An 18,052-nucleotide genomic window follows, 5' to 3' on the forward strand; every position below is an offset into this window, starting at 1 on the left:
GGTAATATGACCATAATGATATCTATCTGAGTAAGATAAGAGATTTTTTTTTAGAGAGAGATTCAAATAAGACACTACTAAGTGTCTTTTAAGACACTTTAAAAGACATTAAGACACTACATTTCCTTGGAATTGTTGTTAATATTATTATTCTATATCATTTGAAGTGAAGGTTTAGAGACTTTGAAAAGTTTACAATAATTATTATTAGTAATTATCACTAATATTTAATAATATTGAAATACTGAAAAAGTTATGTAGTAATTAGTCTGACTTATGGCTTTTGTAGCGGTGTTAATCTTATTTATCTTCAGCATCATACTTCAAAGATAGTTAATAAATGTCATTTATAAATGTCTTCTGATTTTGAAAATACTTGGACTTTTACCTTTACACTATGTCAAAGTCAGTTCCTTTTAACTAGTACAATAACAAACTTTTGTAAATAGGACCATGGGCTTTCCAGGGAGCTGAGACACTAAGTAGACAAATCACAGCCTTAATCTGCTGCATTCCTTTGGCTGTGATGAGCCATGTCAGCAATTCGGTTCAAGAATCAGAGAAGCCTTAAATGAAAATGATAAACATAGAGACTTTTTGCACAAGTCCAAATTAAAAATATCTATGAGCAAAATAAAACTCAACTAATCCAGTTGGTTTCCATGCTTAAAGTAGAGTGTTAAAATAACCCCACAGCCCTGTGGAATGAAGAGATCAGAAAACGAGCCCCAGGAGGACATGTTCTGTCTGACCCTGGACTAAGAGGCCATCTCAATTCCACTAAGTCTGTATACTGAACTAACCATCTCAATATTTTCAGTGGGTTTGTATGCATGGGTTCCTCCAACCCATTTGTAGCCCAAATGAACAGATAGAGGTCAGGTTGAACAACAAAAAAACAAACATGCAAAAACCTTCCTTCCTTCTCTCCTCTTTCCTCTCTCCTCCTCCTCCTTTTCCTTTCCCTTCTTCCTTTAGCTATAGAGTTCTCAAATACAGATGCTGTCAGTTTGATATTCATTTTACATTCATGTTCTCACTACCTGTTGTTACTAGGTATGGTTAGAGATGTATCTTGAATGCATTATATGGTAAAATGTTTTGGCCAAATTTACAACATGACACAACTCAAATTTTTAAAAAGTGGTGATATATTATTCATGACTTTATGCAAAAAAATAAAAACCCATATGTACTCTTTGGTTTACCATGAATTAACTTCCATGGGTCATTTCAGATGTCTCCCCAGGAAAAACTTACTTTTCAGCAGCGGTAAGACTTTTAGTAGTAGGGCCGATGAGCACCTGACTAATTTTGGTTCCTTTGTCTTAAGAGATGCACATTAAAGAGGTAAGCACAGAAGAAGCACATTTATAACAAAATCTTTCTAGATGGTCCAAGTGGACGGATGTTCCTCTCTCCTCACATCCCACACAATGATGAGCACAATTTTTTTGAGTTCAATATGCTTTCTATGTCTTTCCTTATCTTCCTCCCCAACCTTCACTAAATCACAGTAAATACTGTAACCAGAGTGATGGGGCACCTAAGCTCCTTGTGAGGAAAAAAAAATAAAATAAAAAGAAATCAAATTTGTGAAGGTGTCATTTATATTCTTTATTTTGTGTCTGCATAACTTATAAAACAGAACAAGGTAATAAATTATCCATATATATGGAGGAAATGTAACCATTGTTATATATAACAATTGAGTATAATAATAAAAGAAAAGTTATAGTTTCATACAATGAATTCTACAAGGTCTACATTTTACAAAAATAAGAATAGGACCAGACATGCAATGTAAAAAGGAAATCAAGATACATTAGATAGAAGACTAACACACATAAATATCAAAATACCTACAATCCCCTTCTGTGGTCTTTCTCCATAGGATCATGTTTTCTTTCCTTCCTTAGTACCATGTTCTACCCACTTCCCCCTCTTGCCCCTCTCCTGGTCTCTTTCCTCCACATTCCGCAGAGGATTCAATCATTATTTATGCATGATGATGCTGTGATGATTTTTCCCTCTAAATGACTCTTCCTTTCCATATTATGAAGTGGCTAACGGCTGCAAACATTTTCTCTACAGGCTTATGGGTCTAAGATAAAATGTTTGGGGTGGTTAATAAGAAAATCAAGTTAGGTGACCAAAGGGCATTTGTCTAAACTATTTAGAAGAAACAGTTGGTCATGGATTTATTGTGACACAGTAAATTGAAAAAAAGAAAATTCATAATGTCAACTCTTCTCACACTAGCTAGCACAGGAGTAAAGTCTCCTGAGAGAGGAGAGTGACCTTCTGTTTTTTCATTATACTGTTAGTTATTAACTACCAGATCATATGCTGACCAAGCTCTTTGCCTCTTTAAGGATCCTACATGTTCATTTCTTTACCCTCTGCTGCTAAAATCAAAAAAAAAGAAAAAAGTTGCTCTTCATATGCAGAGATAGATATACTGAGATACTCATCTGTCCAAGTATTTATCCCCAGACAAGTTAACTGGGCTATATAGATTTAACACTGCAAACTCGTGATTCATGGATATATATAGATATATAGATATATATTAACAAGGGAATAATTTGATCAAAGTAGATGGTACTGAGAAGATCATAAAACACAGTGTGTAAGTTGGATTTGGTTTTCTCTAATTATTTAATCTTCCAATGGCTGTCTGGAGTACTGTAACTCTAGAGGAATATGAACAAAGGATTTACAAGAGGGAGGTGTAATTTGACTTATTTATATCTAAATTTCTAAGTCCCTAGGACTAAAAGATTGAGAGTTTTCTCCTAGTTGCTCCAAAAAAAAAATATGGTTATTAAAAAAAAAAGTATGGGGGCGCCTGGGTGGCTCAGTGGGTTAAGCTGCTGCCTTCGGCTCAGGTCATGATCCCAGGGTCCTGGGATTGAGTCCCGCATGGGGCTCTCTGCTGAGCAGAGAGCCTGCTTTCCTCTCTCTCTCTCTCTGCCTGCCTCTCTGCCTACTTGTGATTTCTCTCTGTCAAATAAATAAATAAAATATTAAAAAAAAAAGTATGGTTGTATACTTATTTTTGAGAAGAATGTTAAACTATTTATGATAATATATTAAAATATATTAAGATTTACTGAAATGAACAGATTCAAATAGTTCTTTATAAATTACATATATATTATATATAACACATATATGTATATGTATAAATATCACTGAATTTTCTTATGTATGCATTATTTTCTTCATTTGAATGGGTAACCAGAAAATGAAATTAATTATCTATTTCATTTTTTACACGTAATACCATCTAGAATGACCTCTGAAATGATTATTTAAGAGGAAAATTCCATGCATCTACTTTTTACACAAGAATTTTTGTTTGTCACTTGGAGGCAGTGAGTGGGAACAAACATAATTTAAGCATACCTGCATACCTTTTTATTTTTTTAATAGCAATGTCATTTCTCAATTCCCCTGAGGAACACATTTTCTGTGCATTTTTCTGAGTACATTTAGCATTAGAGCCTACTGCACTTACTTTTACTGTTACTGTTATTGCACTTTTCCCATGTATAGAATTACAGTACTTGAGCCTTTCTAGCTGTGTATATGAAATAATTATGCAAAATTTCCAGAGGCTAAGATTCATATATATTTATATATATATTTTTTTTACTTACTAACTAAAAGTAGAGAGTGGAGAATTCCTTTTCCTTCTAATATTTCCCTGCCATTTACTGACCTGGAGACCAGTCAGAGAGAGGCAGTGATGAACTTGACCCATTTGAAACTCTTCGATGGTGGCATGTCCTGAAGCCTTCTCTAGTGATGTAGAAAGTGCCAAGACACACCTGTACTGGCAAACTCAGTTCAGCCCCTTTCATAAATGCAGAGATGTTTAGCTTTTCATACGAAAGGCAAATGGAAGTTTACTGAATATTGCCATGTTGTTGGTAAATTTAATACTTACAAAGAAAGGATGCGATATAGCTTAATTTTTCAAAGCCATTTATTTCAATGTGCCAAAGTAAAACAACAAATGAATGATCTTTAATCATTTATACAATGGAAGGGTCAAAATGGATTACTAGCCTGATTGTTCTGAACACTCTAAAAATTAAGTCCATAATGTTCAGTGGGATTGGAGAGAAAAACTGAAAATTCTCACCTACACGGGAATCTTTTTCACAACAGAAAAACCCATTATTTTTCATTCCGATTATGCTGTCATTATATACAATGACTTCTACGTAACTTGATTATTAACGTCTTGGTCATTTTAGGCAAAAATAAAAGTTTATGCTAACGGATGTTCAAATTTTGGTGTTTATCAGGAGAGCTACAGTGCTTCAATGTAATACATCACATGCAGACAAGCAGTATTCTGTTTAAGTATATAGATAACAAGAGAACTCTGTAGCAACATGAAATTTTAAAATAGTAAACAAAAAAGTAAAGAAGACTATCTTTCAAATTAGTTATTATATTTGAGGATGCATTTTAATTTCATTTGACAAACACATTTTGACTGAGAAGAATAAATGGACAGACAAAAAGATATGGTGACAAAAAAATGTAAACAATATACTATGAAAATACGAAGGACACAAATGACATGGAATTATAGCAGTAGTTGCTAAGAGAAGAATAGTTATCATAATTATTGGCAGTATGGTACAAGTGTTATAAGACTGATGTGTAGTCTTGAAAAGCCACTCTTTTATAATCAGAACTGGACTATAATCTTGGCTTTGCCAAATTCTTAGCCATATGATCCTGGGTACAGAAATTCAGTTTTCTTCAATTTAAAGAAGATCAATATTTACCTCATCCACTGTTGTGCGGATGAAACAATTGAGAAAAGACTTAACATAGTGCCGAGAATATTCTAAGAGATAAATTAAGAATATTATCTTGATTTCAAACAAAAAACAAACTTAACACCAGTCAACACAGGGAGTTTAACAGCAGAAGTGACAGCCACCGAGGAGAAAAGTGGTCATTTCAGGCTGACGGAAGTGAGCAGCAACAATGTACAGGGACCTGAGTGCAAGTTATACTGGAGCCATATTCCACAGGGCTGAGAAAGCCAAACTAAGTTATGTGGACAGGAGTCTTGGCCATGGGATGCAAAAGCCTAGGTGAGTTTGAAAATGATCTAATGGGCCAGAAGAAGTAGATGTAAAGATTTTTACTATATTTTTAATTCAAAATTACATGCTTCTAATATTTAATAAATGGACTGACACTAATATTCCTTTACTTCTTATATGAGTTGGTTCCAGTTCTATAAGGAATCCTGAGGAAAAACTGGGAGTTACACTCTAAGGAGAAGTTATAGTGAGGTAGTCACTTTATTCATCCATCTTTACACTGAAGTTTCCTATTCAGTTGGGCAGCTCTCTGGCTTTTATTACTTATTAGCAATTATACCTGCTTTCCTGTTACAGGTAAGTGGTAGACAAAAGATACTTGCAAAACAAAAATCACGTCATAAAGATAATAACATAAGAAATACACAAACACACGACAAACACATTACTAAAGAAGCTGACATTCCTCATATCATTACAAGCTTTTCATCAGCCACATTGCAACATAAAGGCAATGATGACCAAGTTAAACCAGATCTGACAGTTTGCCAAAAACACCTGCCATTATCAGGAAACCTATTGGACATCTGTATTGATGTCCATTATTGCCAATAGCAAACCTTGCCTAAACACAACATGCTTTAGCACCATAGCAAGTGATATGACACCATCACAAACTTCTAAAATTTACTGCAAATTCCAGAACTTCCCCAACTTTCAATAAAATGAAAAATAAACACTTACAATCTTCTTTTGATTTTTCTTATTTGATAATAAAAGACAAAAAAAAAAAGTCACACGTCATCTGGAGAAACTTTCCATATCCAGCATGGAAAAATGGATGAAGTAATATGTACGAAATGATATGGTGACAAATCAAACTGTATTTCTTTGTCAGCAAATATTGCTGGAAAGAATAAATAAATAACTAGAAGGTCTGGGAGAAATTATAACAAAGTGAGTAGCAAAAGTTTTGATAATAACAGAATCAAAGTGTAGATATTTTTAATATTTTCAGTTTAAATACTATTTCTGCTTGAGTAATATTTAAAGTGCTACTCTAAGCCACCAAGTATATTACCTACTGAAGAGTTGGCTTTTTTTGACAGAATTATTATTTTTAAAAGGGTAAGATTACAGAGATAGCAGTATCTGTGAAGTTAATTTACTATATCTGGTGACAAGTAGGTCAGAATAGGAAAGAATGACTCAGGATTTTGTGGATGTGGTGTTTGTTGTATAGCGATGAACCTTTATATCTTGATGACTATCTTTAATGACAGGGATAGTGGGGGGCGGGGAGAAAGGTAGATGGGAAAAAATAAACCCTAGTTATCAGCAATATGCTACTTAGTAAGTATTTAGTAAACAATAAACATAAAAATATAGAAATAAAAAAACTCAAACATAAAAATAAAAGAAAAATAAATTCTCTTTAAGAGAATTATCATGTGAAAACAGCCCTCTGAAAAAGAAATTTGGAAATATGTGATTGTGCTATATAAAATGGCATATGTCATTTTTAAAAACTGTCATATCTGCTCCCTTAACAAATTTTAAAAAGAGTATTATAATCTGCTTCTAAGCCTTCCAGATGCGGAACTCCAGTGGGCTTTAAAGGAATTTGTGTGTATGTATATGTATATATATATACATATACACACACACACACATATACACACATACACACACATATCTATGTAAATATGTATATATTAAATTCCTCATTTTCTGACAGATAGCAAGAACAAATTATTGGTATCAGGGAAGATTAACATTTGTTTGTGGACTTTTCATAATTAAAAAAATTATTTTCAGGGGCACCTGGGTGGCTCAGTGGGTTAAAGCCTCTGTGGGATCGAGTCCCGCATTGGGCTCTCTGCCCAGCAGGGAGCCTGCTTCCTTCTCTCTCTCTCTGCCTGCCTCTCTACCTACTTGTGATCTCTGTCTGTCAAATAAATAAATAAAATCTTTAAAAAAAATTTATTTTCAGTTTCAAACTAAAACATGTAGCAAGATTTGGCAAGTACAAACTCTGATCCAGTCCTTCTAATTCTGATATATTCTTATAGGTTATCATTCTTGTTATGGATGGTCATTAAAACTAAACATCAAAATACCAAAATTAGCTTAACTTAAAAGATGAAATTCAAATAGCTCTATCATAAAACTTTAGACCAAGATTTTTTAAAATGTTAAAGCACAATCAATGCTTTCTCTAAAATACTATTATTAATCATATTTTAATGTGATTAAGGTGATCAAGTGTATCTATATTAGATAAACTAACAATAATTTTAGCTTATTTCACTGATTTATATTATGTTTTTGTGAATGTTTTCTATTGTTAATAATATATTAGTAAATCAGTGTATACATTTGATTCAGAAATAAGTACACACATACCAAGGTAGTAAAATAAAAGAAAAAGTAGTGAGAAAAGGATGTGATAAAAAGATAGTGATGAAGGTGTAAAATAAAATTAAAAGTACATTAACAAAAAATTTGGCTATTTCTTATTTAGATTCTTTAACAAGCAATGGGAAATCATTAGCAATATCTGAGTGACAGAGTTAAATTATGTGAAATTTGGAAAATAATTCTCTAAACTCTAGAAGACAAACTGAGGGTCATTGGAGAGTAAGTGGGTAGGGGATGGGGTAACTGGGTGATGACTATTAAGGAGGGCATGTGATGGAAGGAGCACTGGGTGCTATACAAAACTAATGAATTATTGAACACTACACTAAAACTAATGATGTACTGTATGTTGAATAACTGAATTTAAATAAATGAATAAATAATAAATATTCATAGATATTCTTTTGTAATAAAAATGTTATTTTTATTAAAAATGAAAAAGTAAAATGAACATTTGTCATCTTCTGTTGAGGTCACTGTAACAAAATAAAACTGCCACGCATAAGTAAACAAAAAAAAAGGTCTGACAACCATATATATGGAAGTAGGGAGAAAGAGCAGGGAGCAGGCATGGTGACATAATTAGAATCCTCGAATCATTAGTGACAGGTCATGAAGGCCATCATTAGGAGCATCTTCAGGAATAGGCATCAACAGACAGGAATGTGATAAATTGGATGCAGAGAGCAAAGAGTGGGAAGGTAAGAAGAAATCTGAGAGTACTCAAAAGGGTAGTGACTGGGAGGTTAGAGACGAATGAATGATATTGTCATTACCAGAAACAGAAAGTCAGAAGAAACTGCTTCTATAGAGAGTAGATGAGATTCAAACAAATGATTTCCGGTTTACAGTAAGGCTTTGAAGCAGAAGTCATACTGGGTATTTGAAAACACAAATCTGATACTCAAAAGAGGACCAGGACGGTTGCAGATAGACTTAAGAATTGCTCATGTGGCTCCCCTAAGAACAAAGAAGACAAAACTCAAACCAAAGCAAAACACAAAGAAAACCTAATCACGTAGAGATTAGGAAAGAAAGCGATACACAAAGTCAAAGTACAACTCATAAAGCATGAGCAGAAAGACAAAAAGAGAACCAAAAGGGAAGGGTCACAAAAGCCAGGGGCACTTCACAAACAGAGAAACAGCCAAAGGCACCAGGTTTTGCCAAGCGGTTAGCTAGAAGAAGCAACGGGTGGTGGTCATGTTACTAGATCCAGCCATTGGAATAAAGAATATACAGGCACCAGCTCTGACTCTGATATACTCATACAAGTAATGAAGGTAGACCAGGATTTACTTAACGAGTGATACAACATGTATCAAAGATGGGTTAGTAACCATGTGTGAAAACTGAAAACACCAAAAAAATGTACTATAGATTCTTATTAAAGTTCTAATATTAACTTTTAATATTGATAAGTCATTTTTTTCCCTTCAAGTCACTGCTGTTATTTGTGAGGTAAAATCATTCAACCAGATATGATGTAAGATCTCATGTAGTTCTAAAACAGAGTTCTTCTAAAAATGACATTATTGCTTGTACAGATAGAGGTTAAAATGGATACTCTGAAAAGCTGCCATTAAAGAAAGAGAACATATATTATTTCAGATGATGCCTGGATTATAAATAATCCTTCAATAATAAACACATTAAACAAACTCCAAATAGAGTGTGTTATATTAAAATCATGTTAAATACCAAAATTTACTTTTGTCCTGAATTTTAGCCACGCATTTTTTTTTTTGGGCAATTGCAGTTTAATCATTTTATGGCTGGTGGCTCCTTAAAAGGCTTTCAAGCAGAAAGAAACATGTTGACTTGCTTAATGCAGGTGACTAAGTGAATAGAAACTTATATAAAGTCACATTTTTTTTATAGAATTTTTTTTAAGATTTTTAATTTATTTATTTGACAGAGAGAGATCACAAGTAGTCAGAGAGGCAGGCAGAGAGGGAGGGGGAAGCAAGGCTCCCTGGCAAGCAGAGAGCCCGATGCGGGGTTTGATCTCAGGACCCTGGAATCATGATCTGAGCTAAAAGCAAGGCAGATGCTTAACCCACTGAGCCACAGAGGTGCCCCAAGACACATATTATTTTATATTAAAGGTGGATACTGATTTTATGTTCATAGAGGAGAGGAGAAGAAGAAACTTATTTAAGAAACTCTTCTTATCACTCTCCAGAATTCCAGTAAATTACCAGATATGCATAAAAGCAAGGAAAATAAATTTGATACCTATGCTTTATTTACATTAGATCAAGCTGTCAGAAAGCCCCAGTTGTTCATTTCAGCAACTGTTACACATTTCCAAAAGTGTCTTCAATCCAAGGCTTGCACTTACATAATTACCATTAAGCACGCTCTGTACTTAGGTAAAAATTCACAAATTTCATATATATAAGACAGTGCAAAGACAGGAAAATGTAACTTACTGTTTTTTCTTTCCCAGGTTCCACCCGATCAGGCTTTGCTGTGCCTGCTGCCTGTGGTTGTTCTTTCATTGTTTGAGTTGCCTCATCATCTTCCTTGGGCAAACTTGGAGGCGGGCCACAGGGTTTATCTTCCATTTTGGTCTGTGGTGGCGTCTCCTGTACTACCTGTGGAGTCACTATGCCTTCTGGCTTTTCTTCAGTGGTTGGTAATTGAGTTTTAAATAAGTCTTGTTTCTGTTCCTCCTCTAGAGCTGATGGTTTTGTTACTGGAGGTAACTTTTTGTCTTCAGGTGCTGGCCTTTTTTCTTCAGAGGTTGGTTTCTTTTCTTCAGGAGGTGGCTTTTTTTCTTCTGGGAGTGACTTTTTGTCCTCAGAGGGTGGCTTTTCTTCTTGAGGGGCTGAAGTTTTATCTTTCTCTAGTTGACTCTCTTGTTTGTGATCTGTGGTCACCTTTGGGAGAATCTTTTCAACTGATGGTATTTCTTTTACTTTTTCTGGAAGTATTTGCTCAGCTTCTGTTTTTACTTCTTGTTCCTTCTTTTTCATTTTTGCTTGGGGAGGCATTGTTGTTTTCTGAGATGGTTGTTCTGGAGGGAAGGGCATAGGAGAGGCTTTTGGTCCTGAAGGTGTAGATGGCATTTTGCCCATATCTCCGAGCTGTCCTGATATTGCTCTCTGGGTTTGGCAATTTAAACAAAGCCATTCTTGAATCTGCAAAGAAAACAGCAATGAACAGATTAACTATATTATAATGGATCTGTTTTGATGCCCATATTAAGTTAACAGCTGGTGATTTCTAGTTGCTCTTTTGTATAGGGAGAAGGTAGGTCCTTTTTTCCCATATCAATTAAATAGTGACTTCTAAGGAAGACTGCAAAAAGACTATTTATAATCTAAAAATATGAGGAATCCCTAGAGATTGGCAATTCACTCTCCTCACCATAAGAAAGAAAAAAAAAATATAGCATTAAAGATGGAGCTGGGATTGGGGGGAGGGTATGTGGAGTCAGGGGAATATTCACTTTTTTGGTGAAGAATCTGCATTTGTTCCAAACAGAATATTTTGGAGCGTGGGGGTTTCAAATTGGTATTTCATATATTTACACAAAAGTATTAAATTTTGTCGTCATTTTCTAGTAACTACAATTAAGCAAAAGTTCTTTTAGGATTTAGCGTATAATCTCCTATCTCTTGATGTGGGTCAAATGTAATTCGATCTACCAGAGTAGAACTTCACAAAGTACATAAAAAGTTTTTAAGAATAATTCGTACATAATTCTCTATCTCCTTTAGGGCTAAAAAAATAATTTCATTCTTAATAATGTTCACATTTCTCATGCAACTGAGCAAGACACAATAATTGGCTCAAAGTGTTTAATATCTTTCCCCCAGAGTTTTTTGAATCTCTGACTAAAATAGTTCCTTGCATTTCTGCTACTCAGTATAATCCGTGGGCCATTTGCACCAACAGCCTGAGGTGGTCATAAGACATGCAAATTCCTGGGGAATTCCTAAAACTGTTTTAGCAGGATCCTGGGGGTTGGAGAAGGAGTAAATAAACTGGTTAATTCTTGGTTGATTCTTTTGTAAGTTAAATTCTGAACACAAATCTCTCATAACACATACAAATGATGGCATGGAAGACTGATTATGTTAGACTAATAATATTGCAGAATTCTTCCCTTATTGATGTATGCTATGTTTTTCCTACCTTATAAATATTATAATGTAAGAGCTAAAGGCTATACATGTAGCTTCTAATTGTTACATTTAACAAATACCTATTCTGTAAAGTCCAAGGTTGGAAGAGCATAGAAATAGTATTATATTCATATGTTGCACTGTTTTCTGAGTTCAGTTTCACAAGCTGCTTTCCATACTGGATCACTCTTTCTAGTTACAGGACTGAAAACCATTCATTGTTCTAGAATATTATTAGGGATCTAAGTTTTATTTCTTATTTCAGCTTCTAATTTCATTAAAGATATTTTAAAAATGTTGCTTAATAATAATGACTTAGGAGCACTTGGGTGGCTCAGTCAATTAAGCATCTGCCTTCGGCTCAGGTCATGATCCCAGGTCCTGGGATGAGCAGGGAGTCTGCTCATTGCTATCCATCTGCACCTTCCCCCCAACCTCCACTCGTGTTCTTTCTCTCCCTCTCACTCAAATAAATATTATCTTTAAAAAAATAATAATGATGACTGTTTTATAACCTGTAAGCTATTACAATTCTTATTTACTTATCTAAAAAGTTAGGACAGAAGTCCATTATTTAATTTTTGTAAAATGTGGTCTATAGAAGTATGCGTTACAGGTTCATTTGCTCTTCTGTGTACAATCATACAATACCAATTCTCTTTGTAATTTCAGGTCTCAGCAACTCTCAAGTGAATGGTGGCTTCTTTCTATCAGAACTTTATAGAAAAGTCTTAGGAAAGAAACTGGTTTTGATTCCTTGTGTCAAATAGGAAAAAGTTCTCTCCAGCTCTTCTGCCCAATAGTCCCCGGAGGGGGCACTTCCAGAGTCCTACAGAAAATCAACCTTTACCTGTGTTGTGGTTTTAAAAACCATGACTCAGTTGAGCCACATCGGAGGATATTTTCATCCAGAACCTGCCATCTTTTAAAAACAAAAGCGGATGCAAAAGCAGCATCATTGCTGTTTTGTCACACAAATTCTAAAAACCAAAAGCAGGTGTGCGTTAAGCATTCCTGGCAAGCCAGGTCCTAAAGTAAAGAAGTTAGGGAGTGTTTTATATACCAGGAACACTGGTATCATTACACTGCGAATTTTTATCAAAATAATAGTGTGATCCTTTTATCTGAGTCTTCGGAACAAAGTTATCATCTCATAATCTTACAAGTAATAGCATATGATACCACAGTGGTACACAGCTCTTGTTAAAATGAAAACGTGTTGAGAAAATAAACAAAGTGACTATTTCAAAGTAATATACTCATTATTTTCATATATTTAAAACTTAGGTAAGAGGATACAAGGTATCCTCTATGTAACCTACAGTGTCAAAAAATACTTCATTTTTCCCAATTTAAAGTAATGTTTGATAAAACTACAAGCAGTGATAACCACACTAGTATGGTGTGCAAGGCAAAAGGAAGACAATGTCAATCTAGAAGAAAAAGGATCTTATCCTGAGAGCATCTCTGGCTAGATCAAACTTGTGTTTTCCTTAAATTTCCATCCCTATACAGTTAAACTTGATATTTTTATACTTGGTCTCTCAGTTGCATGACTGATTTGCATTTGAAATAAGATTATTAAGACAAGTCTAATTCTTTTGACTTTACACTTTGATTAACTGTCACCAAAATTCATCTGGGGGCACCTGGGTGGCTCAGTGGTATAAGCCTCTGCCTTCGACTCAGGTCATAATAAATCTTTTAAAAAAAATAAATTAAAATAAAAAAAGCTAAAATTTAAAATAATTTAAAATTTTAATTTAAATAATTAAAAAATAAAATAAAAATTAAAAAATAAAATAAAAGTTTAAAAAATTCATTTGGAAACAGAATTTGCTAAATTTACATGTCAAATAATAACAAAACATAATTCACTTATGTATCTACTCTGTATATATTTATTTTAGTTATATCTATGGAGTACATATACCATTGAGCAAGGATATGTGTAAGGTTTATTTCATGATGGAACTTGCATGAAAGTAGGAGGACTAAGATACGGGTTAAAATAAATATATAGTAAAAATATATTTACATATAAGGGAAATGGAAAGGATATAATAGTTTCAATGGGCTTGTCTGATGAATTTGTTTAGAACATATGGAATTTGATAATTCATGAATCCCAAAGGAGAATTTTTTCAGCAGACAATTAGAAATGCTGAATTGGAAGACTCATATGTGTGTCTCTTCTTTCTGCAGCTCTAGAACCAAAATTAGAATGCCAACAAATTCAGCAAGCAGAGGAAGTTATAATATCAATAAGGAATTAAAAAGGGGAGGAAAACAGTTAACAAAATCAAAAGACAACTGACAGAATGGGAGAAGATATTTGCAAACGACATATCAGATAAAAGACTAGTGTCCAGAATCTATAAAGAACTTAGCAAACTCAACACCCAAAGAACAAATAATCCAATCAAGAAATGGGCAGAGGACATGAACAGACATTTCTGCAAAGAAGACATCCAGATGGCCAACAGACACATGAAAAAGTGCTCCATATCACTCGGCATCAGGGAAATACAAATCAAAACCACAATGAAATATCACCTCACACCAGTCAGAATGGCTAAAATAAACAAGTCAGGAAATGACAGATGCTGGCGAGGATGCAGAGAAAGGGGAACCTTCCTACACTGTTGGTGGGAATGCAAGCTGGTGCAACCACTGTGGAAAACAGCATGGAGGTTCCTCAAATGTTGAAAATAGAACTGCCCTATGACCCAGCAATTGCACTATTGGGTATTTACCCTAAAGATACAAAGGTAGTGATCCAAAGGGGCACGTGCACCCGAATGTTTATAGCAGCAATGTCCACAATAGCCAAACTATGGAAAGAACCTAGATGTCCATCAACAGATGAATGGATCAAGAAGATGTGGTATATATACACAATGGAATACTATGCAGCCATCAAAAGAAATGAAATCTTGCCATTTGCAACAACATGGATGGAACTAGAGCGTATCATGCTTAGCGAAATAAGTCAAGCAGAGAAAGACAACTATCATATGATCTCCCTGATATGAGGAAGTGGTGATGCAACATGGGGGCTTAAGTGGGTAGGAGAAGAATCAATGAAACAAGATGGGATTGGGAGGGAGACAAACCATAAGTGACTCTTAATCTCACAAAACAAACTGAGGGTTGCTGGGGGGAGGGGGTTTGGGAGAAGGTGGTGGGATTATGGACATTGGGGAGGGTATGTGCTTTGGTGAGTGCTGTGAAGTCTGTAAACCTGGTGATTCACAGACCTGTACCCCTGGGGATAAAAATATATGTTTATAAAAAATAAAAAATTTTTTAAAAAAGGGGAGGAAATTACAGTAATACCAAAATTTGCACATTTCTTTAAATATGAAAAATTAAATTTTATTCAGAAAGGGCATATGAAATGGCAGAGGCTAGGGTAAAATCAAAAGTAGAAATGAGAAAGGCCAAAGTGATCAAATTTTAATAATGAGTAAAGTGGGTGAAAATTAATTTTCAAGAAAGTTCATTTTGGGCATATGGGTTATAGCCATTGTCATCTTACCATTAAATACACACACAATTAGTAGAAAAGTTGGCTTCACAAGTGACAATTTAGGAAATACTCTACAACCACATAAGATGTAATAATCTGTAGTTCACAATTTTTTTTTGCATTCTTTACCAAAAGTAATCCCAAAGATTTTTGTATCCCTGTATTCAGGGATTTAATTAAGAAGTATTACATTTCTAGGTCCAAAAAAACATTATCTGCCCTCTTAGTTTGTCAACAGCCACACTACTAAACATGCATCATGTTTCTAGACCAGTAACAATCTGGGGATAAAATAAGCAAGATGCCTAAATTATACAGAAATTCAATGCATAAATGATCACTGTCTATATCCGGTTTTTACCACCTGAAAGGATTTTACCACACGTGGCATTAACTCTTTCTGCAAATTGCAAAACACTTGACTATTCATAGTTTTCCGTAAGGCTAAACATCAACAGAGTTATAGCGTTATCTTTGAAAATAAAGACAGTAAGACAGGGGTGCCTGGGTGGCTCAATCGGTTGAGTGTCTGACTCCATTTCAGCTCAGGTCTTGATGTCATGGTTTGTGAGATGGAGCCCATCAGCCCTGCTCTACACCCAGCAGGGAGTCTGCTTAAAGATTATCTCCCTCTGTCCCTCCCCCTATTCGTTCTCTAAATCTCTCCCTGTAAATAAGTAAATAAATCTAAAAAAAAAAAAAAAAAACCCAGCAAGACAATCAGAAAATATATACCATGTAATATATATTTATATATATAAAGCCATTGCTGTTATATTATTGGGTTTACTACATAGAAAATACATAGGAAATAATACAGTGCTTATGAAGGCTTTTTTTTTTTTTTTTTTTTTTACTTACAAGTCATCGTTATGGATGCTTCCAGACTATTTCCATTTCATTGGTTTCACTAGGTTCTTAAATTATGTTTTATTTTCAGTATCCTATAAATATCTCCTAATAGTATAAAACATAAAAGATTTTATCTATATTATTATTAAATGTATCAAATACATTCAGAAGACTCTGTGAGACCAATCACCTTTTAATCTAGGGTTTCAACATTAATAACCTGGACACCAAATTCATTTCCAAGTAGGGGAAATTCTGATAAACAAATAGTGTATAAAAAATAACTCCATGTTGATCACAACATACTAAAATGTATCCAATTGTCAGCTGGTGCATGTTAATAGAATGCATTTATCTTAACATCCAATCATTAGAGCATGTTCAAAGCAATGCTCCACAAATCCATTAATCTTATGAGCAAAGTAGGAAATGAAGGCAATAAAAACCCAGAAGAGGGACACTGCTGTGCTACTCAGCATTTTTCCATCAATAAGCAATTTGCTTTATATAACATTTCAGCTGTAACTATAGCAACAATACCATTAAGGAAAATCTCCAAACTTCAGGCCTGCCTATTTATTCCTTTTAAGTATCATTTCAGAAGCACGATAATAAGACCTGCAGCAGGTTGAAAGTTGGCCGTTAGACTTGAAATGGTAGAAAACGGATGGCTGCAAAGCCTGTAGGAGACTTCACAGTCATATCTGAGACGTCTTCACCGCATTTTAGCATGAATTTTCATTAAAAGACCAACCAGGGGAATTTGGAAGCTCAGAGAGTTTCCACCAACAAGAGTATGTAAGGAGAGATTACATACCCCCTACTCAAAATTCTGTAAAAGAAAATCAAGCCATCGAGGGAACTTATACTCAAATACCTTGTAGTTTCCAGCCTACTATTGTCTTTGAGTCAACAATAAACATTTTACACAGGTTTCTGTTTGCCTGTTTATCTGCTTTTCACTCAGAATGTTATTTTTTTCAGCTAAAAAATAATTACACTGATGATCTGTTTAGAAATCACTATTTATTTACTCACTAACAAGCCCCCAAACTGGGAAGAAATGTTACCTGCAACTGGTCACTGGTGTCTGTCTCATCTGTAGTCTTGGATGAAGGTGTTCTATTTATCGAAGGCCTATATATATATATATATATACTTTTTTTTAATTTAATTTTTATTGTTTATGCACCATGCCCTGTGCTCCATACAGTATATGCCCTCCTTAATACCGACCACCAGGCTCATCCCTCCCCACACCCCCTCCCTTCCAAAACACTCAGTTTGTTTCTCAGATTCCACAGTCTCTCATGTTTCATCTCCCCCTGATTCATCCCATTTCACTTTTCCTTTCTTTCTCCTAATGTCATCTGTGTTATTCCTATGCTCCACATGTAAGTGATAACACATGATAATTGACTTTGAATACCCAGCTTTTGTATCAACATGGTCGGGACTGGAAGAGATGATGGTGAGTAAAATAAGTCAAGCAGTGAAAGTCAATTATATATTCTTTTTTTAAAGATGGTGCTTTTGAGGAAGAAGCAGGCTCCCTGCTGAGCCAAAAGCCTGACACGGGGCTCAATCCCAGGACCCTGGGGATCATGACTTAAGCCAAAGGCAGGCGTTCAACTGACTGAGCCACCCAGGTGCCCTGGGCCCATACACTCATACAATTCAAGTGGACATTCTGAAAATCAGATTTTTTTGGTTTAAATTTCTAAATATATTTCCTTTTGTTATTTGTAAAAGGGAAAAACACTGAATTCACAGTTGGTGCACTCTTTATTTCAGATTACACAATCGGTTCCTAGACTATACAATCAGGATATTAGAAATCTGTAATCATTCATGAGATTGCACTTTACAAGTATATGCAATGATGTATTTGTGGTATTTCTATTCTTATTCTGTCGCTCCTAAAAATGAATGAGATGTATGTCAGCTCCTCTTCTTATACTGTTGTTGACTAGAATGTATAGCTTCCTTAGTATTTTTGTTCTCTTTACAATCAATGGAACCTATCTCCAAAA

At 34.6% G+C, this 18,052-nt stretch overlaps 1 protein-coding gene across 5 annotated transcripts in view; it reads right to left on the minus strand.

Annotated features, from left to right (window-relative positions):
• Window positions 1-18,052, minus strand: part of PCLO (piccolo presynaptic cytomatrix protein) — a 409,629-nt gene that overhangs the window by 196,983 nt on the left and 194,594 nt on the right. For all 5 annotated transcript variants that reach the window (XM_059170979.1, XM_059170977.1, XM_059170978.1 and 2 more), the window contains exon 4: window positions 9,935-10,645. In XM_059170979.1, coding sequence (XP_059026962.1) covers window positions 9,935-10,645 — 711 coding nt within the window. The remainder of the gene's footprint in view (window positions 1-9,934; window positions 10,646-18,052) is intronic.

The sequence above is a fragment of the Mustela lutreola genome, chromosome 4, assembly GCF_030435805.1.
Source record: "Mustela lutreola isolate mMusLut2 chromosome 4, mMusLut2.pri, whole genome shotgun sequence".
Lineage (NCBI taxonomy): Eukaryota > Metazoa > Chordata > Mammalia > Carnivora > Mustelidae > Mustela > Mustela lutreola.